Raw genomic sequence first — 27,512 nt, forward strand, 5'->3', positions numbered from 1 at the left:
CTAAGCATTTTAAATTATCTCATATAAACTCCACCACAGAGCCAGGTGAGGTGGAACACTCCTGTAGTCCCAGCCACTTGTGAAGCTGAGGTGAGAGGATCATTGGAATCCACAAGTTTAAGACTAGCCTGGGCAACATAGCAAGACTTCATCTCAAAAGAACAGAACAAAACAAAACAAAAACTCCACCACAGTTATATGAGTTAGTTGATACCCCAGCTGAAGTTTCGAAACAGTCATTTTATTTGCCCAAGAACATTTATTTAAATGGTAGAGATCAATTCTTCTGACTCCAAAGTTTATACCTTTAACATTCACAAGTTTTGTAGTCCCTCAAGAAACAAGGTTATTGGCAGGCAAAACTCTCTTTTTAAATTTCAGTTAAATTTTTTTTTTCTTTTGGAGCTGGAGGGTAGATCTGTGATAAGAGTACTTTCTAGCACACATAAAACCCTGTATTTGATCCACAGCACCACACAGTTTTTATTTTGCCTTTTTATTTTTTAAAAAATATTGCTAGTTGTAGATGGACACAATACCTTTATTTTATTTTATTTTATTTTATTTTATGCTTAGGATCAAACCCAGTACCTCACACATGCTAGGTGAGTGCTCTACCACTGAGCCATAGTCTCAGTCCTGCCTTCTTATTCTTTTTAGTAAAAAGTAGCTTGCTCTAAAGCATTCAAGGTAAAAAGTAGTCAGCATGGGGCTGGGGTTGTGGCTTAGCAGTAGAGCACTTGCCTAGCTCGTGTGAAGCCCTAGGTTCAATCTTTAGCACCACATAAAAATAAATAAATAAAATAAAAGTATTGTGTTTAACTACAACTAAAAAAATAAATTTTAAAGAGGTCAGCATTTATAAATGTAGAATTTAATCCTTGTAATTTGATTTTGCTTACACATCAGAAGTTTACATTGCATATGCTTTCTTAGCATGGCAGACAGATTTATAGTAATCACAATAGTAGTATTGCTTCCTTCATTTATTTGTCTTGAGTTCAGGTTTAAGATTACTGGGCATGGTGGCACATACCTATAACCCCAGCTAATGGGAGTCTGAGCTATAAAGATTCCAAGTTTGAGGCCACACCGTCTCAATTTTTAAAAATAAATACATAAAAAGGGCTAGGCATCTACAACTAAAAAAAAAAAAAAAAAAGTTGTGGCTCAGTGGTAGAGTGCTCACCTAGCACATCTGAGGTGCTAGGTTTGATCCTCAGTACTACATAAAAATGAAGATGTTATATCCAACTACAAGTAAAAAGAAAAAAAATTTTTTAAAGGGCTGGGATGTAGAGCATACCTGGTTTCAATTTCTAGTATCCTACACCCATTAAAAAAAAAAAAAAAAGAACAAGAGCTAAGATTAAGAAATAATTTTATAATACTCAAATTAGTACTTTAAGAAGTATATCAAAACAGAACATTTCTTTAGGGTATAATGCAAGTTTTTCAGCTGGTTCAGGTAGCAGAACAGGAATTTTTATCAAGGTGAGGTCAAGCAAGGCCAACTAAAGATATCTAGGTCAGATTTAACCAGGCAGTGTATCCTCATGTAGCAGGAATCTTAGTGGTGCCCTTTGTCAGATTTTTTTTCTTGATTTCTAATACAACCTTGATTCATACTGTTTGAATCTGGTTGGATGTGGCCTTCATATTTGGTGCACTACCCTCTTTAGATCACACTTTTCATTATCTTGGAAAGTCTTTGGTGAATTATTTTTGTGTTGTTCCTATGTTGATCTCATATCCTTTTTTTTTTTTTTTGTGTGTGTGTGTGTGTGTGTGTGTGTGTGTGTGTGTGATGCTGGGAATTGAACCCAGGGTCTTGTGTATGCAAGGCAAGCACTCTCCCAACTGAGTTATATCCCCAGCCCCCATGTCACATCCTTTCCTTCCTCTTCCCAGGAGTTTCATAAAAAAGTACATTTTTTTTGATACCTTATATGTTAGAAACTGTACTTTATCAACAAACCTCAGGAGACTGAGACAGGAGGATGGCGTGAGCCAGGAGAACACAGCAAAACCCTACCTCAGAAATAAATGGTAGTTTCTTTCTTGGAAATAGTTTTTCTTTAGAAATTTGAAAGCATTGCTCCATTAAAAAAAATAATAATAACAGTTAGTTTGTATTCTTTTTGCAGTACTGGGGATTGCTTGAACCCAGGGTCTTTCACATTATATCCCCAGCCATACTCCTTTTTTTTTTTTTTTTTTTTTTTGTGTGTGTGTGTGTGTGTGTGTGTGTGTGGTACTGGGGATTGAACCCAGGGACAGGCACTCACTGAACCACTTCCTAGCCCTATTTTGTATTTTATTTAGAGCCAGGGTCTCACTGAGTTGCTTAGTGCCTTGCTGTTGCTGAGGCTGGCTTTGAACTTGTGATCCTCCTGCCTCAGCCTCCTGAGCTGCTGGGATTACAGGCGTGTGCTACCACACCCGGCCCTGCTTCATTTTTTTTTCTTTTTTAATGTTTTTTTAGTCGTAGATGATCATAATACCTTTATTTATTTTTATGTGGTGCTGAGGATCGAACCCCAATCCTTGCACGTGCTAGGTAAGTTCTCTACCGCTGAACCACAACCCCAGCCTCCTGCTTCACTTTTAAAAATAACTATATTGAGGTTTAATTTATATAGTATAGAATTCACCCATTTTAAGTGTATATATCTTTATATGTCTTTATTCCCCAATTTTCCTTTAATTTCTAAAAATTTCCTCAACTTCATCTTCCAATTCTTCTTTTTCATTAATTTTATTATATTTTTTTATTTCTAACTGTTCATTTTTTATTTCATGAATATTATTTTTGAATATCATGCTGTTTCTGTTTTAGAGATGCCATATCCTTTCTTAGCTTTCTGAACATACTAGCTAATTTTGGATCCTGGTATGTACTTATGCTTTCCCCAAATTCCTCTTTGTTTTGTTCTCAGTCTTTCATTCTGGAAGATGTTCCCAGATGTCTAATATCCTTGATTATCTACTCATGATTCAGTGGGAGTCTAAAACCCTGGCTGGAAACACAGAATACAAGGAGCAGACTTTTTTTTTTTAATTAACTTGTTTTATAGTCAAATGCATTTTGATATATAGTACACAAACGGAGCACAACTTCTCATTCCTCTGGCCATACATGGTTCAGAATCACTCCAGTAGTGTAATCATACATGTATACAGACTAATAATGGCTGTCTCTTTCTACTGTCCTTCCCATCCCCAGAGCCCCACTCCACCCTTCACTCCCCTCTATACAAACCAAAGTTCCTTCATTCTTCCCTATCCCCCCACCCCATTATAGATCAGTATCCTCTTATCAGAGAAAATATTCAGCTTTTGGTTTTTTGAGATTGGCTTATTTCACTTAGCATGATATTCTCAAATTCCATCCATTTTCCTGCAAATACCATAATTTTATTCTTCTTTAAGGCTGAGTATTATTTCAGTGTATATATGTACTATATTTTCTTTATCCATTCATCTGTTGAAGGGCATCTAGGTTGGTTCCATACTTTAGCTATTGTGAATTGAGGTGCTATAAACATTGATGTGGCTATACTGTAATATGTTGATTTTAAGTCCTTTGGGTATAAACCAAGGAATAGGATAGCTGGATCAAATGGTGGTTCCATTCCAAGTTTTCTAAGGTATTTCCATACTGCTTGCACCAATTTGCAGTCTCACCAACAATGTATGATTGTTCCTTTTTCCCCACATCCTCACCAACGCTTATTGTTGCTTGTATTCTTGAAAATTACCATTCTGACTGGAATGAGATGAAATCTTAGAGTAGTTTTGATTTGCATTTCTCTAATTTCTAGAGGTAATGAACATTTTTTCATGTTTGTTGATTGATTGTATTTCTTCTTCTATAAAGTGTCTGTTCAGGCTGGGGGCTGTGGCTCAGCTGTAAAGTGCTCAGCTAGCACGTGCGAGCCCTGGGTTTGATCCTCAGCACCACATATAAATAAATAAAATACAGATATTGTGTCCAACTATAACTAAAAAATAAATATTTTTAAAAATAAATAAAGTGTCTGTTCAGTTCCTTAGCCCATTTATTGATTAGGTTATTTGGTTTTTTTTGTTAAGTTTTTTGAGTTCTTTATATATCCTAAAGATTAGTGCTCCATCTGAGGTATGTGTAGTAAAGATTTTTTTTTTTCCATTCTGTAGGCTCTCTCATCACGTTATTGATTATATCCTTTGCTGAGAAGAAGCTTTTTAGTTTGAATCCATCCCATTTATTGATTCTTGATTTTATTCTTGTGCTTTAGGAGTCTTGTTCAGGAAGTAAGATCAAAAGCCAAAATGATGAAGATTTGGGCCTACTTTTTCTTCTGTTAGGTGCAGGATCTTTGTTCTAGTGTCTAAGTCTTTGATCCACTTTTGAGTTGATTTTTTGCAGGGTGAGAGAGATTCAATTTTATTCAGGAGAGATTTGTTGACTCTGAGCTTCATCATGAGATGATTTCAGTGGATTGAGGTTGCAGAATCTTTAAATTTCTTCTCTTGGCAGGTCAAGTTACCCAAAGATGAGTCTTCCAAACTCCAGTCTGGTTACCTACATTCTGGAAGTCACGATGGGGATTCTGGCTGAGGAAATCCTTCATTCAGCATTTAATGTTTATAGTCATTTAATCCTTTGTTTATAGTACAGTCTTGTGCCTTCAACTATGCCTGGCATCTTTCTTCCTAAGAGTCTTTGTTTTGCATCTGTAAACCGATGCAAAAAGGAAGAAGGGGCAGCTGTTCAGGATCTAGGACTTCACCTTCTCAAATTGATTTCCTCTTTATTTTTCTACATCATCCACATCCTTTTATCACCAGTTTCAGAGTTACCTTGCACAGCCACGTCTGCATTTTGAGGACTTGGTAGTGTAAATGCAGTTGGTTCTTAACCTTTACCAAAACAGCTGGCTGTGATTTCATTTTCTTGGGTCTACTATATCAGTTACAACTTGCCTACTCACTTTTCATCTTCCAAAATGTTGATGTAGTTTCTCTTATGTTCTTCTCTCCTTCTAGGTTTGTGTGTCTTTTTTTTTCTTAACATATTTGTAGTGGAGTTTGAAAAGAGAATGAAATAAGATATTCCTGCCGCCTTAACCCAGGCTCCGTGTTTAAGGACAGGGACTTTGATTCATCTCTTTGATTTCCAAACCATAAAGGAGATACTTAATAAATGTTTGAGTGGATTATTAAGTCCTATTTTACATCTATATTATCTATCACTGCTTATCAAATTGATACAAAACTAAATGACTCAGACAACAATAAATATTATCTTATATACTTTCTATCAGGAATTAAGGGATGGCTTAACTGGTTGGTTCAGGTTCAGGGACTCTCATGAAGCTGCAATCAGTGTTAAGACTTTTCTGGAACTGGGGAATCCAGTTCAAGATGACTCACTCAATTGATGATAACTTATTTCTGAAGACCTCATGAGTTCCTTGCCATGTGGACCTCTCCTTAAGTTTGGGTAAGTGTCCTCATCCTCACAGCATTGTAACTGGCTTACTCTAGAGTGATTAATCCATGAGAAAGCAAGACAGAAGCTCTAAAACATTAATACCTAGCATGGAAAGTTACATTCTATCATTTCCATAACATCCTATTGGTTACACAGATCATTTATATTCAATGTAGGAAAGATTACACAAAGCTTTGAATCCCATAAATCAAGACTCACTGGGGACTACCTCGCACACAGGCTATAACAGTTTACATGAACTAGAAAAAGAAGAGCAAATTAAACCCAAAGTAAGTAGAAGGTAAAATATAATAAAGAGAAAAAGTTAATTAAATAGAGAATTAAGGAAGCAAACTTTTGGTTCTTTAAAAATTTTAATAAAATTAGCGGGGCACAGTGCTATACACCTGTGATCCCAGACAAGTTTCAGGCCAGCTTGGGCAACTTAGCAAGACCCTGTCTTGAAATTTTATAAGGCCTGCAGAGGGGAATGGGAGGTGTTAGGGATGTAACTCAGTGGTAGAATACCCAGGATTTGATCCCATGTACCAAGGGGAAAATTTGATAAAAATTAATAAACTAATCATAGGACTAATCAAAAGAAAAAGGAAAAATATTACCAGTATCAGAAATGAAAAGGAGTACTACTAAAGAGCTTTTAGAATTTAATGTTGTGTTAAAAGGGAATGTCATGAACAACTTTATGCCAATTCGGTAACTTAGTTAAACAAATTCCTTGACAGACACAGCTTTACCAAAATTGGAATAACCCAGTAGAGGATAGGATAGAGAGCAGAATACATCAGACACTAGAATGGCAATATGTAAATCAATGGAAATGTAACTGATGTGATTCAGCAATCTGTATACGGGGTAAAAATGGGAGTTCATAACCCTTTTGAATCAAACTGTGAAATATGATATATCAAGAAAGATGTAATGTTTTGAACGACCAACAATAAAAAAGGAAAAAAAAAGAAAATTGGAATAACCCTGTATCAAATAAGTTGAATTTATAATCACTTCTCACAAGAAAAACACCAGTCTTAAATAATTTCACTGGTGAATTTTACCTAATATTAAGGAAAAAATAATTCTAGTCTTTCATATATTCTTTCAGAAAACAGAAGAAAAAAGGCTTTGTAACTCAATTTTTGAGGCTACTATACCTAATACACCTGACAAAGATAACATGTACTCTCAACACAACAAACTACAATAAAAGAAAACTTATAAAAGCATTTAGAAAAACATGTAGGCATCATCATACATTTATGATGAAAAGATCGAACACTTTTGCCCTAAGATCAAGAACAAAGCAAGGATGCTTAGGTCCCAGCCAATGGTAAATCAAAAAAAAAAAAAAAAAAAAAAGAGAGAGAGAGAAGAAGAAGAAAAGAAATAAAACTGTTTCAGGAAACAATAGTCTACACTAAAAATTCTAAGTAATCTATCAGAAAAAAATCCCTACTCTAATAAATAGATGAATTTATCAAGGTTATAGGATACTAGTTGCAGTTATAAAACAACAGTGAATACTAGCAATATAACAGCATTCAACAATTGGAAAACGAAAACATTTTACCATATGTAACATCAAAAGAACATGCAATATCTTGGAATAAATTGAAAGCTGCAACAGATTATTAAGAAAATTAACAAAGTGGCCAGGTGTGGTGGCGCACACCTGTAATCCCAGCGGCTCAGGAGGCTGATAGAGTAGGATCGTGAGTTTAAAGCAGCTTCAGCAACCATGAGGCGCTAAGCAACTCAATAAGACCCTGTCTCTAAATAAAATACAAAATAGAGCTGTGGATGTGACTCAGTGGTTGAGTGCCCCCTTAGTTCAATTCCCTGGTACCAGAAAAAAAAAAAATTATAAAAATAGGTACAGGAGTGGACCTACTCAGGATTGATTGATTTTTGCCAAACAGCCAATATAATTCAACAGGTAAAAGGGAGGTCTTTTCAATAAATGATATAGGAATAACTGAATTATTTGTATATTTAAAAAATTAACACTGACTTTATAACTAAAAATTTAATTCAAAGTGTATTTATTATAGGCCAAAACAAAAAACTGGGAAATATTTAAGAAAAAAACAGGGGCTGGGTTTGTGGGCTCAGTGGTAGAGCTCTTGCCTAGCATGCACGAGGCCCTGGGTTCAATCCCCAGAACTACATAAAAAAAACTAAATAAACAAAAGTATTGTGTCCATGTACAACTAAAAATATTTTTAAAAAGAAAAAGAAAAAAAACAGGAAAAATATTCACAACCATGGAGTAAGCAAAGATTTCTTAATAAATGGAAACCATCTAAGTTAAACTCTTTTAACAACACTCTTAAGAAAATGAAAAGGCAAGCTATAGCTGGAAGAACACTTGCAAAACATTCCTGAGCAAAAGCCTTGTCTGAAATGTATGAAAAACTTAACTCATAAGACAACAGATCAAAATGCAGTCAAAAGCATATACTTGGGGCTGGACTATACCTGGCAGTATTATAGTGTGTGCTTAGCATGCACAAGGCCTGGGTTTGATCACCAGCACCAAAAAAAAAAAAAAAAAGAAAAGAAAACAACTTCACAAAAGATGTATGGCTGGGGTTGTAGCTCAGTGGCAGAGCGTTTGCCTAATACAAATGAGGCACTGGGTTTGATCCTTAGCACTACATAAAAATAAACAAATACAATAAAGGTATCCTGTTCATCTACAACTACAAAAAAAGGTTTTTTAAAAAGATGTGAATAAATCCTTGAAAAGATTCTAAACATCATTGGTTATCCAGGATATACAAATAAGTACCACAACAATATACTTCATAACCTGTAAATTGGCTAAATTTAAAAGACTGACAATACCAAGTTTTAACACAGATGTGGAACATATACTAATGGGGATATTAAAATAGTACAACTACTTTAAAAACTAGTTTGGCAGTTTTTTAAAGTTAAATGTTCTCAGGATGGATGCAGTGGTGCATACCTGTAACCCAGCAAATCAGGATGCTGAGGCAGGAGGATCTCAGATTCAAAGCCAGCCTGGGCAACTTGGACCCTGTCTTGGTGTCTAAGAGTTAGGGATATAACTCAGTGGTAGAACACTCCTGGTTTCAATCCCCAGCACTGCAAAAAAATTAAAATTAAAACAATAAAGTTAAAGTTGGGCATGTGCCTATAAACCCAGTGACTTGGGAGGCTGAGACAGGAGGGTTTCAAGTTTGAAGTCAACCTCAGCAATTTAGGGAGGCCCTAAGCAACTTAGAAAGACCTGTCTCAAAACAAAAAGGGCTGGGGATGAGGTTCAGTGCCACTGGATTACATCCCTAGTACCAAAATAAAGTTAAATGCCTATACATCAGACACTAGAAAGGCAATATGTCAATCAATGGAAGGGTAACTGATGTGATACAGCAATCTGTATATGGGGTAAAGTTGGGAGTTCATAACCCGCTTGAATCAAACTGTGAAATATGATGTATTAAGAACTATGTAATGTTTTGAACGACCAACAATAAAAAAAAAAAAAAGTTAAATGCCTGAGGTCCTAAGCTGTGTCCTCAGCATCTAAAAAAAAAAGTAGATATTCTCTTGCCATATGGCCTGCCAATTATGCTTCTATATCTTTGCCCAAGAAAAACAAAATTATATGCCTGTGCAAAGATTTGCTGGTTTGTTCATCTATGTTTGTTTATTCATAATAACTTAAAACTGGAAACAACCCAAATGGCCAATGAGAAGTAAATGGAAGCTGGGCATATGGTGCACATTGGTAATCCTAATAGCTCAGGAGGCTGAGATGGGAGGATCACCAGTTCAAAGCCAGCCTCAGCAAAATCAAGGCACTAAGCAACTCAGTGAGATCCTGTCTCTAAATAAAATACAAAAAAAATAGGACTGTGGATGTGGCTCAGTGGTTGAGTGCCCCTGAGTTCAATCTCCAGTACCCACCCCCCCAAAAAAAAAGTAGTGAATGGAGGAAAGAAATTGTGATCTATTTGTTCTAATGAAGTACTATCCAGTGATTAAAGCAAATCTAATTCATAAAATAGTATGAATAAATCTCAATTAAGATGTACAACAGAAGCCAAATGCAAAATAACCTGTACAGTATATAGAACTCTTTATTTTAATTTATTCATTTATATGTGGTGCTGAGAATTGAACCCAGTGCCTCACACATGCCCGGTCAGCATTCTACCACTGAGCTCCAACCACAGCCACCATTTATATGGAATTCTGAACCAATTGTTTATGAAAGAAATCAGATGAGTTGTTGCATGAGACAGATAGGAAAGACCTTTTTACAAAGGAGAGTGTTCTCTGGGGTGATGGAAATGTTCTTTCTTAATTGGAGAGGAGGTAACAGCATAGATGTATATATTTATTGAGATCATTGAAGTTTGCACTTTGAAGTTTATTGTATATAAGGTATATTTTAAATTTTTTTTTCAAAAATGAGAGATCACTAACCTATCAAAATAGTTAAAATTCAAGTCTGACAGTGCTAACAGTTGAAGAGAATTTGGCACAGCAGTGACTATTACACACTGTGACAGGGTCAATTGTTAACACCACTGTGAAAATTAGTCATTGTCTAAGAAATTTAGACACACATCCCTCTTACCCCAGCAGTTTACTCCTGGATATAGCCTATCGTAGAGGAATTTGTGTATAACATACAAAGATGTTCTATCATCGTTCATAGTAGCCAAAGAAAGTTACCAACACAAATGTCTACCAGCAGAGTGGATAAATTGTATATTTCTTCAATAGAGTTATGCACCAGTGAAAATGAAGAAACTAATTACATTGAATTAATATGGCAAACTTAGAAACAACCTTAAGTGAAAGGCTCAAAAAGGTCACATGCATTATGTTTCCATAAAATTCAAAAACAAGGAAAACTAAAATAGTATTTAGGGGGCTGGGGATGTGGCTCAAGCGGTAGCGCGCTCGCCTGGCATGCGTGTGGCCCGGGTTCGATCCTCAGCACCACATACCAACAAAGATGTTGTGTCCACCGAGAACTAAAAAATAAATATTAAAAATTCTCTCTCTCTCCTCTCTCTCACTCTATAAAAAAAAATAGTATTTAGGGATATGTATTTATTTTATAAATCCATAAAGATTGGAAATCACTACTGTAGAAGACAGAATTTCAATTACCTTTAGCGGAGAGAAAGGTTAAGGAAGGGATTAGAGAAGAGATTTCTGGGATACTGGTAATAGTTCTTAATCCAAATGGTTACATGGATATTTACTTTATAAAATTTGCTAAGAGACACATTTATGTTTTAGGCCCTTAGGTAAATAGGTGGTATTTTACATTAAAAACAAAATAGAGCAGGGCTGGGGATAAAGCTTAGTTGGTAGAGTACTTGCTTAGCATGCACAAGGCCCTGGGTTCAATCCCCAGCATCACAATAGATAGATGGATGGATAGATGGATGGATGGATGGATGGATGGATAGATAGATAGATAAAGCAATCTTTAACCTATCAATGAATAAATATTCCTGAGCATCCATATATTTTGCTAGATGATATAGGAAATATAGAGATGTTTAACATATGCGGTGCTGAGAATTGAACCCAGTGCCTCACACATACTAGGCAAGCACTCTACTACTGAGCCACAATCCTAGCCTCCTACTACTACTCATTTTAAATGTGGCAAATATTGATTATTTCTTTTTTCACATGTTATCTCCTGTTGTACCTTAAGAGAGAAAATTTAGTTTTGACATTGTGAAAAGCAATCCTAATCTCATTTTGATGGAACATTTTTTTATACAGCCTCTTCAAGGAGTTAGCTTATATTGCCAGTATGGTTTTGCCTGGAATTAAGATGTCAGTGGACCGGTGAACCTATGACATGAGTAAAGAGTTCTTCAAAAATGAGAAAAGGAGCTGGGGTTGTGGCTCAGTGGAAGAGCACTTACCTAGCACATGTAAGACACTGGGTTTGATCCTCAACACCATATAAAAATAAATAAATAAAAATATTATGTTTATATACAACTAAAAAGACATTTTTAAAAAATGAGAAAAGAGCCAGCACAGTAGTGCACACTAATAATTCCAGCTATTTGGGAGGCTGAAGCAGGAGGATCACAAGTTCAAGGCCCCCCTGGGAAAACTTTTTTTTTTTTAGAAAGCAGCTCTATAAACTTGCTATCATTTCTGGCACAAATAGGTACCTTGCATTGATTCATCCCAATGCTCTGAGAAATAGGATTTTTTTTTCCTTTTTGTACCCTCCACAACAGATGAATAAAGTCTAATAAGTATTGATAAGTCTTTTTGATTTCCAAATCTATCCTTTTTCATTATTCTAACACTGATACCCATCAAAATAGAAACTTAGTTTAAAAATAAACAAAGGCTGGAGATATATCTCAGTGGTGTAGAGCATGTGCTTAGTATGTATGAGGCCCTGGGTTTAATCCCCAGCACCAAAATGAATAAATAAATATAAAGAAAGAACAAACATGCAATAGTTGATAAATGAAAAATAAATAGGTTTCCAACAGAACAAAGTTTTCGTGATTATTTATGAGTAAATTCAAGAAAAGACACATGACTTTTAGATTATAAAACCTTAATAAAATGAAAATGTCCTTAAATTTGGAGAAACTCTATATTCATGAATTAAACAACTATGAAAGTAGCATTCTGGATATCTAGTCTATTTTGGTGAATTTTCTTTCCCAGGTTTTTTATTTTATTTATCTCAAGACTGGCAATCTAATAATTTCTCATTTTCCCCCAACTCCTCTCAATATTTGTACTTTCTCAACTTTTATTTATCTAAATTCTAATGCCTTCTCACTAACTTATACTACATACATATAAATTTATAATACAATTTATTTATGGTGTTGATGGATATTTGAATTTATCCTTTTTACTCTCACCATACTATATAATAACTTTTTGGGGGGGGCACTGGGAATTGAACCCAGAAATGCTTTACCACTGAACTATACCCCAGCCCTTTTTATGTTTTATTTTGAAATAGGTTCTCCCCATGTTACTGAGTCTGGCCTCAAACTTTTGATCTTCCTGGCTCAGTTTCCTGAGTTGCTTGGACTACAGGCATGCCCTACTGTGCCCATCTTTATGCCTCTTTTGTAGATTGAAATTTCTCAAGCATATATACACCAATAGAATGGAATTTCTAGAGTGAAAATTTATTCACATTTTCCAATTTTTATGTATTATCATTAGCTTTCCTAAATGTTTGTAGCAGTTTATATTCTACAGCCTAAGAGTTTTCATTCTTCAATTGACTTTTCAGCTTATATTACCAGCCTTGAATTTTTTTATAAATCTTTATTGGTATGAAATCAGTTTTGCTAATTTGCTTGACACTTTTTACACCTTGGTTGGTAGCTTGTTGTTGTTCTTATCTGCATTTCCTTAATTGCAAATCAGATAATTAGTGATACTTTATGGGTTTTGCCAATTAGATTTTTCCCTTCTATGAAATGTCTAGTTATATCCTTTGCCATTTTTATTCTTGTGTCTTGATTTATAGGAACTCTTTATGTAGTCTAGATTGTAATAATTTGTTATACATATTCTCTACTAATCTCTTTGTTTTTCTAAGTTTTGTTTATTGGTGTCTTTTTTCTGACAGTTTTCATGGTTTGTCATTTTGGGGTTTTATTTGTTTGTTTGTCTTGTATTGTTTTGGTACTGGAGAATGAACCAAGGGATCCTATATACCACTGAGCTACATCCCCAGCCCTTTTATTTATTATAAATAAAAGGGCTGGGGATGTAGATAGATATTAACAGTATCTCATTAAATTGACCAGATGGGCCTTGAACTTAAAAATCCTTCTGCTTCAGCCTTCTAAATTGCTGGGATTAAATAGACACGTCAACATGCCTAGCTTGTTTCTTAATCTTGTTTAAGAAATTATTCTTTACTTCCAAGATCATAAAGTTTGTTGTTGTTGTTGTTGTTTTGGGTTTTTGGGTTTTTTTTGTTTGTTGTTGTTGTTGTTTTTGTTTTTTTGTACCAGGGATTGAACCCAGGGGCACTTAACCACTGTGCCACATCCCCAGCCCTATTTTGTATTTTATTTAGAAACAAGGTCTCACTGAGTTGCTTAGCACCTTGCCATTGCTGAGGTTGGCTTTGAACTCCTGATCCTCCTGTCTCAGCCTCCCGAGCTGGATTACAAGCATGCGCTACTGTACCTGGCAAGATCATAAAGCTACATTTTCAACAAATATTTGTTTTCCTCTTCATATTTAGTTCTTTGAATGCATGTTTTGTTTTGCATGTGGTATGTGGTAGGCTTTTAAGTCTCTTCTGCTAGTCTCTGTGTGTATCCTCACAATTTCTTAATTGGAAGAATTATAACAAATCTTGATGAATGATAGGGTGGGCAGAAGGGGTTGCATCCTATTGCATATGTTCAGTCCTATTAGAATTAAATTCCTATGAATTTACCCATCAATTCAGAGATAATTTACATGAATAAGCTATATTACTCTGTTTATTTAGATCATCTATAAAATCTTCCAAAAATAAGATACCTTATACAGGTCTTACACATCTTTTGCTTTAGACTTTATTCCAAAAACACCTTTTTAAATTTTTTGATTATAAGTATATCTTTTTAAAACTGCATGTTAAATTAGTTGCTAAGGTATATAAATATAATTTAACTTTGTATGTTAATCATAGATAGCGCAACATTTCTGAACTATCGGTAATTCTGTAATTTTAATCTGTAGATTTGTGTTTTTCTATATAGGCACTCATATTATGAAGTATAATGGTTTTGTTTTTCCCTTTCCAAAACCTTTGTACCTTTTATTTCTCTTAATTTGCTTTACTGTGCTATCCAAGATTTTCTATTAAATGAAGTTGAATTTACCATAAAGTTTTGGTAGATAAGTTTGATCAGATTAAGGTTCCCTTCTGGTCTTAGTATAGTAAGAATATTTGCTCCAGTGCTGGATTTTATCAAATGCTTTCTTAGGAACATTATCATCATCATTTTCTTTAATATGTTAATATGATATAATGAATAGATTTTTAAAAATCTAAACAGATTTTTAATTTTCAGTAAAAATTAACTAATGTGGGGAAGCAAAAGAAGGAATATAATGCATATATATGTAGCTTTATTAAATGTTAAAGATTCAACCAAGCAGAACAGAAACAGACCTTTGTTTATTGAAATTCACTCCTAATTCAAAAGTGTATTCACTAATTTCAGTCCATCCTTTTATAAAGAGCAATTGCTGAGTCTTACCTGAAATTTATAAACATCCTGCCTCTGTCTCCCAAATTGCTGGGATTACAGGTGTGAGCCACCGTGCCTGGCTCAGATACTCTGCAGGCTGAGGCAGGAGGATCATAAGTTTGAGGTCAGCTTCTGCAACTTAATGAGACCCAAAAAGGCTGAGGATGTAGCTCGTGGTTGAGTGTCCCTAAGTTCAATCCTCAGTACCAAAAAAAAAACAACAAAATACTGACATAAAAAGGTCTCTAAGACATATTATTATTAACTTTTTAATGAAATAATGAGCTTAGAGCATTTATCATCTGATATCACCTAAAAATTGTATTTACATTTTTATCTTTATAAGTATATATCAAAAGGAGAAAATGTATACATATCTAATTAAAATTAGATTCTTACAGGAAGAAGGTTCAGTCTGGGGAGAGTCTTAACTATGTACATCTCTATATTGATTAAAGTTTTTATGATGAAACCATATATTTCTGTGGTAAAGAAAGGAAAAATAGCCAGGTGTGGTGGCACACACCTGTAATCCCAGTGGCTCTGGAGGCTCAGGCAGGAGGATTGCAAGTTCAAAGCCACCCTCAACAAAAGCAAGTTATTAAGCAACTCAGTGTGACCCTGTCTCTAAATAGAATACAAAATAGGACTGAGAAATGTGGCTCAGTGGTCAAGTATTCCTGAGTTCAATACCCAGTACCAAAAAAAGAAGAAAAAGAAAAGGAAAAATAATATGTGCATACTATAAAAAAATAATATTTAAAGATAAAAATTTCTTGATAAAAATTAAAAACTAACCACAACCTCACCAACCTACAAATAGCCTGAGAAAATTACTGTTTTATAAATATGCTTCCAAAGGTAAGGAACATTTTATAGAAGACATTTAATCTTAAACTAGGGAGAGGAAGAGAAGAGCAGTACATAAAAAGTACTCACTTATCTCAACAAACCATGGGCATGTTATTTTATTTTTTATTTTTTGGTTATAGATGAATATAATACCTTTATTTTATTTATTTTTATGTGGTTTGAACCCAGTGCCTCACACATGCTAGGTAAACGCTGTACCACTGGGCCATACTGCAGCCCTGGGCATATTTGTTTGTTTGTTTGTTTTTTACAGTACTGGGGATTGAACCCAGGGCCTTGTACATGCTAGGCAAGCGCTCTGCCATGGAGCTACATCCCCAGCTCTTTTGAGCATGTTTGTAGTTGTTTTGTTTTGTTTTTGTTTTTGGAGACAGGATCCCACTAAGGTGCTAAGACTGGCCTCAAAATTGCAATCCTCCTGCCTCAGTCTCGTGAATAGCTGGGATTACAGACATGCACTGCCACACCCAGCATGGGCATGTTTTTTTTTAATGTGTGTGTGTGTGTTTAATTATAGTTGGACATAAAACCTTTATTTTTAAAAAATACATATATTTTAAAGTGTATTCACTGATTTCAGTCCATCCTTTTAAGTATAATTTATATAAATGACTTTTTTTTAGTTGTAGATGGACATAATATCTTTATTTATTTTTATGTGGTGCTGAGAATCAGATCTACTGTCTCACATGTGCTAGGCAAGCACTCTACTGCTGAGCCACAACCCCAGCCCTATGAGCATGTTTTTTGATATATAACATGGTAGCATGTAGCTTATTATCTCTTTCAGTTTTACTTTTCATTGTATTCCTAGTGCCTTTATAGCATCATAAAAATCATCAGTATTTAAGAAATGAGTGGTGGTAGTCTAACCATTGGTAAAGCTGTTCTAGTTTCAAAACCTAAGGTTAAGAAATCATGTTGGTTGAATGTTGTAATAATATCGGGCAGATACCCCTTTGTGTCTATAGCTTGAATTTAAGGCCACTGTCTTCTTTAATCATTATAAAATGGGAAATTCACTAGAATAAACAGTGTAGGATGGATAGAAATTTTTTGTCTAAGAAGTACCATGATAGAGCTGAGGTGGTAACTGAATGATAGAGTGCTTGCCTAGCATATGCAAAGCACTGGGTTTGATTCTCAGCACCACATAAAAAAGAAAAGAAAGAAAGAAAGCATGGTATGGTAGCACACACTTGTAATCAATTGTAACTCGGGAGGTTGAGGCAGTAATAATATCACAAATTTAAGACCAGCCTGGGCAACTTAGTGAGACTGTTTCAAAATCAAAAGGACTAAAGGTAATAACTCAGTGGCAGAGCACCCCTGGATTCACTCAGTACTACTAGAAAAAAAGAAAGAATAAACTACCTTGTTTATGCCAAAGAACATACAAACCTTTGTTCAATATAGATTTTGCCTCAATACAGACTTTGTCTCATGCCTTACACACTTCTCTGTATATGAATTAAAGAATGGAATGATTCAGTGATCTATGATGAAATAATAGTTTATAAAAGCTATAGTATATGGCCTTTTTGTTCTTGTGCCATAGAGGTCAAACTGAAGCTGCTTATTTGCAGAAATTTTTATATGTATAATAGTTTACCTTTTATTTCTATTAACTTGCTTTACTATGCTAGCCAGGACTTCCTATTAAGTGAAATTGAATTTACATAAATGACTTTGTTCAGATTCAGGAAGCTTTATATCTGGTAAAATTCACCAAAGAGATAAAAGGTGAATTTATTAGCATTTAGAACAACTTAACTATAAAATACATGGATATATCAACCTTTTATTGAAATGTTTTTATAATTAAAATCTATGTAACATCAATAAAAATAAAGATCAGTTATAAACTATTATGTGTATGTATATATAAAGTTTACACTTAGTTCAACCAACAGCATGTTTGTTTGTTTTGTACTAGGTATTGAACTCAGGAGCACTTGGCCACTGAGCCACATCCACAGCCCTGTTTTGTATTTTATTTAGAGACAAGTTCTCACTGAGTTGCTTAGCACCTCACTTTTGCTGAGACTGGCTTTGAACTCACTATGAATCCTCCTCCCGCCTTAGCCTCCTGAGACACTGGGATTACAGACGTGAACCACTATGCCCAGCTAACATCATGTTTTTTGAATAGGAAATAACATGATAATATGTAGCTCATATGTTTCATCATATCTCTAATGCCTTTATAGCATGTAATAACCATATATCTACATATTTATATACACATTCATATACACACACATATATGTGTAAAAGTGTTCATTTTTAACTCTACAGAGTTAATTAGCCTAGAGCTTAAGGTAAAGTTTCTGAATTTTTTAGGGAAACATTAATTTGTACTATTTGTGTTTTTTTTTTTCCCTTAGTTTCTGCCACTGCCTTCTACAAAGCACAACCTGTAATTCAGTTCATGTGTGAAGTTCTTGATATTCACAATATTGATGAACAACCAAGACCTCTGACTGATTCTCACCGGGTAAAATTCACCAAAGAGATAAAAGGTGAATTCATTAGCATTTAGAACAACTTGACTATAAAATGTATGGCTATGCCAGCCTTTATTGAAATGTTTTTTTTTATAATTAAAATCTATTTATGTAACAGCAGTAAAAATATACATAAATTATACAATGTTGAATTAAGTTTATCTTAGGTAGTGTTTGAATGAAAAATATTCCAAGTAATGCAACTAGTATAGATACCAGCTAATTTGTTAATACTTTTCCTTACTATCTGAAAGGGATAATACTGTCTCATGAGAAAGTGCTTCTATAATATTGCTAAAATCATTATTTGAACATATTCTAATATATTGACTTCCTTATTTTTTTAATAATTTTAATTTCATTCCTTTGAAAATTTATGAATAAGGGGCTAGCCTATTTCATATGTTGTTCTACAGTTGTAACTTAGCTATTTAATGTACATTACAGAGCTAACTGTTGCTTGCCTATTTTACTGAGTAGCTAAAATTTATACAGTGGTGTTATATTGTATATACATTTAACTTACATAAATTTATCTCTATTTGGTCTCACAAGAAGAAAAAGAAATATATAACTTTAATGATAATCTAAGATTTATATATAAATCTTAGATTATCATTAGTTATATATTTGCTCTTCATATGTGTACCGTTCTAAATACGTTTAGATATGTGTATACATTTTGTGTTCAAACCCATATATGCTGTACTTTATCAGAAATTTAAGGGGTTTTTAAGAGTAATTTTGATTATGTACAATTCTTGCCTTGCTCATAACTTTAGAACCAAATCCTTATGTAAGATATGACTCCACTGTATTTAGTTTATTATTTAGAAATGAAGAAAAATTATTTTCTAATCAGAATGAGTAGCATAAATTCTATTTATATTAAATGTGCATCTTAAATAGCCAGAAATAATGATATTGTTTTTAAGATTGTACCTATTTGTTGCAGATTATTTTCAGCTTGTGGTTTGAATGAAGCATTCAAGTTTATTCACTGAACATCTTTCAGTTCCCCAAATCAATTAGAGTAGCTGAATACATCCTGCTTGCTCCAGTAATCATTCATTCTTTGCCATTCAGAAACCAGGAAAAAGATAGTCATTGCAATAAAACATTAAAAGGAAAATTCTTCCTGCTTTGAAAATAAGCATCCATTTTTCTCAAATTATATAAGTGCTGAAATAAGAAACTGTTAAATATAACTATTTTGTAACCATACCATTGTCCTTTCATAATCTGTATTAACTGCACAGTTAGCCTTGTCAGGAGGTTAGTGCATTACCTGCCATTATATATGTGATCATCTAAATGCCATGGTTTCCAGTGGAGTTGCTGCTTAGTTACCACCTCTGATATCATGAAGTCACTTACATTATTTTGCGGTAACTATGCAATCAACTCATATCACCACTCTATCACAGAAAATACAAGATCTGTACAGAACAAGGATTCAACCGCTGCCCGGAGAGCATGGACTCGATCTTAACTTCAACTGCTCAGGGGCCCAAAGAAATGACTGAAAAAATGACTAGAAAGCATTATAAAGTTGATGTTATAGTGAAGGTAAAGCCAAGTTTATAGGTTAAATATTTATTAAAGCCAAAAGAATTTTTTTGTTGGATGGAGGGTTTGGGGGGGGGGACCTGGGCAGAGAATTATCTAGTCCATTTTTTTTAAATTGCACCTTTTTGCTAGCCCTCTGGATTTTGTTCTAATTCTTAGGTACCTATGATCCTAGATCTGGGGTAAAAACAGTCTAGGCTGAATCTGATTGACAAACCAATGATTTTTTTTTTTTTCCAAAACGAAGAAGGCTTTTTTTTTTATAAGGCTCTTTTAAATATATGACGTATTGTTACCCTACTAAGTCAAGAGTCAAGAGTTTTACGTTCTCTGCTATTTGGATTTCATTTTTAGTTGGCATGAGGATTTGATGGTAGCTGTTAAATATTGATACAAACTGTACTATAATGAATATTTTTACCATATTCATTTTATTCCTGTTGAACTTCTCCCCAAATGTTGATAATAACTTAGGGTTTTTTTGATTGTTTTTTGTTTTTTGCCCAATAATTCATAGTAAACAGTAGAAATATTGAGAAAAATGTATGGTAAAACTGCCATATGTATTTGAAAGTACCATTTTACTTTTGGTAAAAGCTTTTATGGTAGGTATGTAGAATGTTATTAATATTTTTTTTAATTCAGGGGAAAGACAAAAACAAATTGCTATGTAGTGAAAATAACTGAAATTTGTTTTAAACTCTTCTGGTGTTTTCCCCCTAAATATATTGTTATATCTTGCTTAGTTTGTTGTATTGGTATTTCCTTCTCATAAGGCTTTCCCTTGTATTTTGTAGTCTCCTTTATAACATAATGCCTAGGAAATTCTGTAACTGATCAGAACTTTTAGTTTTGTAAAGGTAGCTATAATGAAAAAGTACTTCTCACAGATACATTTAGGAGTACTTTTCAAGAAAAATCCATACCAATCTGGTACAGGAACACTGTATCCATTTAACATATTAATTTGTGTTCCTGTCAGAAGAAAATATTATTTAATATGAGTGAACTTTATATTTGGTGCTATAGTTAGTAAGAAAATAAATTATATTGTAGCAGGGTTTCTCAAACTTATCACTATTGACATTGTGGGCTGGATAATTCTTTTTTGGGATGGGAGATGGTGTTCTGTACATTGTAAGATATTTAGGAGTATCCCAAATATTAAACTACTCACTAGTTGCCAATAGCACTTCCAGTTTATACTAGAATGTCTCCTTTAGCTGGGCATGGTAGCGTATGCCTGTAATCAGGAGGCTGAGGCAGGAGGATCAAAGCCAGCCTCAGCAACTTAGCAAAGGCCCTAAAAACCTTAGTGAGACCCTGACTCAAAATAAAAGATAAGAAGGGCTGGGATGTAGCTCAGTGGTAAGTACCCCTGGGTTAAATCCCAAAATATCCCCCCCCCCAATTTTTTTTACATCTCCCTAGGGAATGGATGTGACTCAGTAGTAGAATGCTTGCCAAGATGCGTCTTTTGGTCCCCATCACACCCTGCTCCCCCAAAAAGTCTCCAGACATTGCCAAATGTTCTTTGGGGATGGGAGGCAAAAAATCGCCTTCAGTTGAGAACCACTGCACTATAGGAACTACAAATATAAAAGAGAAATAATACAAAAAGGAATAACCAAGAATTCTGTCTGGAATCTAAAAATTGTCCTCCATCTACCCCTTTTTAGATTTTGTCCCTGGAATCTAAGCCAAACTTTAGAAATGGAGTTGCTTATCTGTAACCAATGGCCACTATGTGTCTTGTTAACTTTCCTCTAATGGCTCCAAAACTTGACTGGCCAATATGGTAGCCACTAGTGAGATATATCTATTTAAATTTAAATTAATTATAATTAAATAAAATTAAAATTGCAGTTTTTCAGGCAACACAAGCCACATTTTATGTGGTTAGTAACACATTACTAATGATTACCGTTTTAAGCACAGATGTAAAATATTGCATCATCTCAGAAAATTCTAATTGACAGCACTAGTTAAGAACATTCATCTCAAAGAAACAAAGACTTACAGACAGATGCAAAAAATAAATCTTCTTTTGAGACTCAGAACTCGTTGTTCAGTATGAGTTTTGATAGGTGCAGGAAGAAATATTAAGATACATAAAAAATAAAATTTGGAGCGGGGGTTGTAGCTCAGTGGTAGAGCTCTTGCCTAGTATGCATGAGGCACTGGGTTCAATCCTCAGCACTACATAAAAATAAATAAATAAAATAAAGATATTGTGTTCATCTACAACTAAAAATTTTTTTTTAAAATTCACCCCAAAGACTTTCAGCTGATGATTTAAAGCCTATTTCTTTACTTTCTAGAGTTGGCCTTGGATCCTTGAATACCCCCCAACCCCCACCCAGTTGTAGGTAGACTGTAGGGATCCAGGAATGCCTAAAATCATAGCTAAATTTTGTGTATGTACATTTTTCTGAAAGTTTATTGCTTTCATCAGATACTCTAAGGGGTCACTGATTCTATAAGAAGGTAGGAATCACCTGGTTTCAGAATTATTTTTGTTGCATTTGATTACTACTAGTTAAATATGGTAAAAGTACTGTGTCACTATATTATACTTCAATAAAATGATCATTACATTTCTTTTTAAAGGGCCTGGCATTTTTTCTTTCTTGCTTTATACGTCTTTGAAGGGCTTCTTTCTTGAGCTTTAGGAAATCTGATCTTCAATCAGTATGTTAAGATTGGGCAATTTAAATATCACATACTTTGAAGGTTATAAACTATCTTGAGAATTACTGCACCTCCTCTTTCATTCCTCCTTCTCTTTCCTAACATAATTATCCAAATTTATTATAAATGGGGCTTTTATTAATGGAGAACTTTGTCCCTTGATCTTTGGGCTTTGAAATTTTTATGATTCTATTTATTATGAGTGGAGCTTGATAGGGTAGAGAAAAGGTTTGAAATTAGGTATACCATGGTAGTATCCATTATTAGCAATGTTATATATAAAATTATGTTAATATCACATTATATATATATAAGATTTTGTTTGCTCAGAATTAAGTTTTTATAGTAGTGAACAGGCTATATAAATGTAAATATTTTACAGTGACAATTCTGTAACCTGCATTTTTCTTGTTGGGAACAGGTCTGAAGGTTGAAGTGACTCATTGTGGAACAATGAGACGGAAATACCGTGTTTGTAATGTAACAAGAAGGCCTGCCAGTCATCAAACGTAAGAAAAGCAGTGGTGATACGAGGCAGCTCACTCTAGGTAGTAGGTTGGAAGTTTTGCTGGCTTGTAGTAGGATAAGAGTCTCATATCTCTTTTTTTTCCCCTCCCCTTCCCACCAGCTTTCCCTTACAGCTAGAAAATGGCCAAACTGTGGAGAGAACAGTAGCTCAGTATTTCAGAGAAAAGTACACTCTTCAGTTGAAGTACCCACACCTTCCCTGTCTGCAAGTGGGGCAGGAGCAGAAACATACCTACCTGCCGCTGGAAGTAATGTCTCTTTGCTGCTCATGAATATCTTCCTCTTCATCATTCTTTTGGGGTCTTTTATGTCCTGTAACTTACCTCATACTCTGCTATCTATTTTGGAACTTAAACTCTTCTTAAATTTTACTTTAGGTTTTTATTAAATGAAAGAATATAGAAAAGTGAACTATAATTCTACCACTCTAGTCTAACCAATACTTCTTTCAATCTTTTTATCCTGTGTACATTTTACCAAATTATAATAATATTGTAAAGTAGTTTTGTTTGCTACTTTTTTATTTAACATGATATTAAAAATAAGCAATTTAATTATGAAGATTTAAAATTTTTATTTTACATGTAACTGGCATTGAGAACTAACAAGATATTTATACATCTATCTAATATAATACTTTTTTCTATTTGTAGGTCTGTAATATTGTGGCAGGACAACGATGTATTAAGAAACTAACAGACAATCAGACTTCAACTATGATCAAGGCAACTGCAAGATCTGCACCAGATAGACAAGAGGAAATTAGCAGATTGGTTAGTTCTTAACCCTAGAAAATGGGAATTTAAAACATGTTAGGATAGCTTCTAAAAAAGCATACTCTTACCAGCCCATATCTTATTGCCATCAGAATTAAAAGGTATCATGAATAACTAGGAGTATGTTTTGGGTGGTGGTAAACTTTAGTAGGTCCTTCTTATTTAACCCTAGACTCTTTAATTAGATGCAGGAAACAAGTTCTGTCAAAACTAATATTTTAATTTAGTGAACTGGAAACCACCTAAAAGAGTGGGGGAAAGAAATACTTAACACTCATTCTAGGATTGTTTCACTTCCAGTATCAGACTGGCAACTATACAGTCTAAATAAAGAAATAAAAGCTTCAAGCATGTGGTGTCTCCACATGTCTCATTGTGGAGGAGGAGGGAGGAGTTACCATTTGATAAAACTGATGGTACCACAATGTATGTGTGTATGTGTTTGTTTGTATCAAGCTATCATTTTATACACAATAAAAACATGACCCATTAGGGACTGGGGTTGTTCTTGTTGGGAACAGGTCTGAAGGTAGAGTGCTCACCTTAGCACATGTGAGTCACTGGGTTCAACACTCACTCAGCACCACATAAAACTAAATAAATAAAATAAAGGTATATTAAAAAATGCCCTATTATCTGTCCTTATTTGCAGGAGGGGATAGCTGGGGTTGAACCCAGGATCTTCCACATGCTAGGCACAAGCTCTGCCACTGAACTACATCCTCAGCCCTCTTCCAGGCTTTTTTATTTTATTCACTAAATTGCCCAGGCTTGCTTCAAACTTAAAAGTCCTCCTGCTCAAGTCTCCTAAGTAGCTGAAATTATGACAATGCCTAGTTTATCTGTGTGTGTGTGTCCAGTTGTTAGGCTTTGGGATTGAACACAGGGCCTTACACATGCTAGGCAAATACTTTACCACTAAGCTACATCCCTGGCCCTGTCTATTTTTTTAAAAAAAATAAATAAAGCTAATAGAATAGGCAAAATTTAAAATAAAAGGCCAGCTGGACCTTAACTCACTCTACCCTTAAGTACCATTTAAACTGTTTAGGCAAAGAAAAAAATCTGGAAATTCGAATATTCCTCAGAACAACTCAGTAACATTTTCGAAAACAATGTTAAAGATTATTAGAAAAGTGATTCAGAACTGGCTCTTTTATTTTGTAAGCCAATTAAAAAAAAGACCATTTTTTTCCTTATAATTTTGTAAAGAGTGCATAAAAGTTATTATGTGACATTTAATTAGGAAAATGCATGCTGGTTCTCATCCTAGAATTTTCTCTAATTCTATAAGATTTTAAAAGCTTTCTTAAACCATTAAGAGACATTTCTATAAAGTCTCAATAACTAGCAATTCTAAATTATTTATTACAGCTTAACTGTTCAGAAAGACAATGTTGTGTAGTGCTTAACAGAACAGACTTTGGCTAGGCACGGTGGCACATGCCTGTAATCCCAGCACCTTGGGAGGCTGAGGCAGGAGGATCACAAATCCAAAGCCAGCCTCAGCAAAAGTGAGGCACTAAGCAACTCAGTGAGACCCTGTCTCTAAATAAAATATAAATAGGGCCGGGGATGTGGCTCAGTGGCCGAGTACCTCTGAGATTAATCCCCAGTATCCAAAAAGAGAAAAAAGAGAGAGAGAGAGAGAGAGAAAACTTTGGAGCCTAACAGCCATGTGTTTGAAGTTTTGCTTTTTCCACTTACTTAAATTTTTATTTTACTTACTATTATATTATAATTTTATCATCTAGTCATTTAACTTTACTAAGCTATAGTTTTAATCCTCTGAAAAATACAGATTATAAAAGACCTACTTTAAAGCCATAAGATAATTGTGAAAATTAATTATTAAGAACCTAGCTATCGGGCTGGGGATGTGGCTCAAGTGGTAGTTTGCTCGCCTGGCACGCATATGACCCGGGTTCGATTCTCAGCACCACATACAAACAAAGATGTTGTGTCCACCGAAAACTAAAAAATAAATATTAAAAAATTCTCTCTCTCTAAAAAAAAAGAACTTAGCTATAAACAAGTTATAGTAAGTCTTGGTAAATAGTAGTTGTTATTTTTTATGACCTCACTGTGGAGATAAACCAACACACAACAGAAATAAATGGCAGTTAGGTTTGAAGAAAAAGATACATTATTGCCTATTTTAGAAAATTACTTTTCCTTCTTTTTAAAAATATTTTATACCTTTATTTTAGTTTTTTTTTTTTAGTTTTTAGGAGGACACAATATCTTTATTTTTTATTTTTATGTGGTGCTGTGGATCAAACCCAGTGCCTCATGCATGCTAGGTGTGCACTCTACTACATCCCCAGCCACATCCCCAGCCCTAGTTATTTTTTTTTATGTGGTACTGAGGATTGAACCCAGCACCTTGCATGTGAGCGCTCTACTGCTGAGCCACAACCCCAGCCTGCTTTTCCTTCTTGTTATATGGAGATTCTGTTCACATGTTTAGATTATACAGTTCTTTAAAAGATTTCTACTTGAAGTTGAATACCATCTTTTTTTTGTAACTTTATCCTTCACTCTGAGAGCAAGTGAATATGTTTTGAAAAAAGCTAATATGTATGCTGTAAGCATGAATTATGGTGAAATTTAATACTGAATTTTCTCTTTGTATATAAAGATATGTTGTGAAAAATTTATAACCTGTAACTCATTCTGGCTTTCTTACATGTCTCCAGTGTACTCCATTAAATAAACTTTATAATATAGTACTGTTTATCTGAAAATTCTGAAGTAAACTTATATAAATCATAAAGTAGTTTTTAAAAGTCTTAAAATTTTAAATATTTCTATCAAACTTTATAGGAAATAGATTTTAGTAATATGTGTCTGGGTTCTCTGTAATCAGAGAACTAAAGGTGAAGTATTTCTCCCTCTCAAAACATATTAGGTTCAATCATTAAAAATTTTTATGGATCAGGGGCTAGGGTTGTGGCTCAGTGGTAGAGTGCTCACCTAGCATGCACGAGGCACTAGGTTCAATCCTCACACCACATAAATGTAAAATAAAGATATTGTGTCCACCTAAAACTTAAGAATAAATATTTTTTTAATTTCATGGATCAATAATAGTTAAAATCTTATTATTCAATCTAATATATACATTTAAATTTTGTATGAATTACCAAGGGCTTCACAGACTTCCTACAATCCATTCATGACCATAATCACCAAACTAAGATTCTCCATTCTCCAGTTAGGGAACCATTGTTAAGACCTATTGCAAAACATAGATGACAAAGAAAAAGAAAAAGAAGAAATAAAAAAGGGCTTTAATGAGTAAAATACAGGATCTAGGGGAATTTTGAGAGTAACTACAAACTTTTCCTGTTGTTAGGTAAGAAGTGCAAATTATGAAACAGATCCATTTGTTCAGGAGTTTCAATTTAAAGTTCGAGATGAAATGGCTCATGTAACCGGACGTGTACTTCCAGCACCTATGCTCCAGTATGGAGGACGGGTAAAGCCTCTTGGTTTTTTAATGAAATATAGGTACTTTGTAAGAAGTACAAAGTACTTAGCTACTTATCATAGCTAAGTCTGTAATTTTAGAAAGTTTTTCATTATTCCAACAATATATATTTTTTTAATTTCAAAGTAAATGTCCTTGCTAGAATTTAGTGGAATTTGGGGTTTTTTTAATATTAAAATTATAAACAATATTGATTTACAATAACCAGTTTCTTATAAAATATCAGATTTATATTAATTCAGCAATTTGAAATACTTATTTTTGACTCATCAGATACACCATAAAGTTTTTGTTCTTTTTCGCCAAGTTATTTCTCTTTCTTCT

General features: G+C 34.1%; 1 protein-coding gene and 2 non-coding genes across 6 annotated transcripts in view; all 3 read left to right on the forward strand.

Annotated features, from left to right (window-relative positions):
* The window catches only part of LOC101975928 (protein argonaute-3), a 121,011-nt gene that overhangs the window by 49,632 nt on the left and 43,867 nt on the right, over positions 1–27,512 (forward strand). For all 4 annotated transcript variants that reach the window (XM_078025915.1, XM_078025916.1, XM_021735531.3 and 1 more), the window contains 5 exons: positions 18,012–18,146; positions 22,813–22,900; positions 23,020–23,167; positions 23,573–23,692; positions 27,054–27,176. In XM_078025915.1, coding sequence (XP_077882041.1) covers positions 18,012–18,146; positions 22,813–22,900; positions 23,020–23,167; positions 23,573–23,692; positions 27,054–27,176 — 614 coding nt within the window. The remainder of the gene's footprint in view (positions 1–18,011; positions 18,147–22,812; positions 22,901–23,019; positions 23,168–23,572; positions 23,693–27,053; positions 27,177–27,512) is intronic.
* Trnaa-agc (transfer RNA alanine (anticodon AGC)) lies at positions 7,594–7,668 on the forward strand. The gene has a single exon. It is a non-coding gene; the product is annotated as a tRNA-Ala (tRNA).
* On the forward strand, positions 21,678–21,804 carry LOC120891090 (small nucleolar RNA SNORA40). The gene has a single exon (XR_005735518.1). It is a non-coding gene; the product is annotated as a small nucleolar RNA SNORA40 (small nucleolar RNA).

This window comes from Ictidomys tridecemlineatus, chromosome 11 (assembly GCF_052094955.1).
Source record: "Ictidomys tridecemlineatus isolate mIctTri1 chromosome 11, mIctTri1.hap1, whole genome shotgun sequence".
Lineage (NCBI taxonomy): Eukaryota > Metazoa > Chordata > Mammalia > Rodentia > Sciuridae > Ictidomys > Ictidomys tridecemlineatus.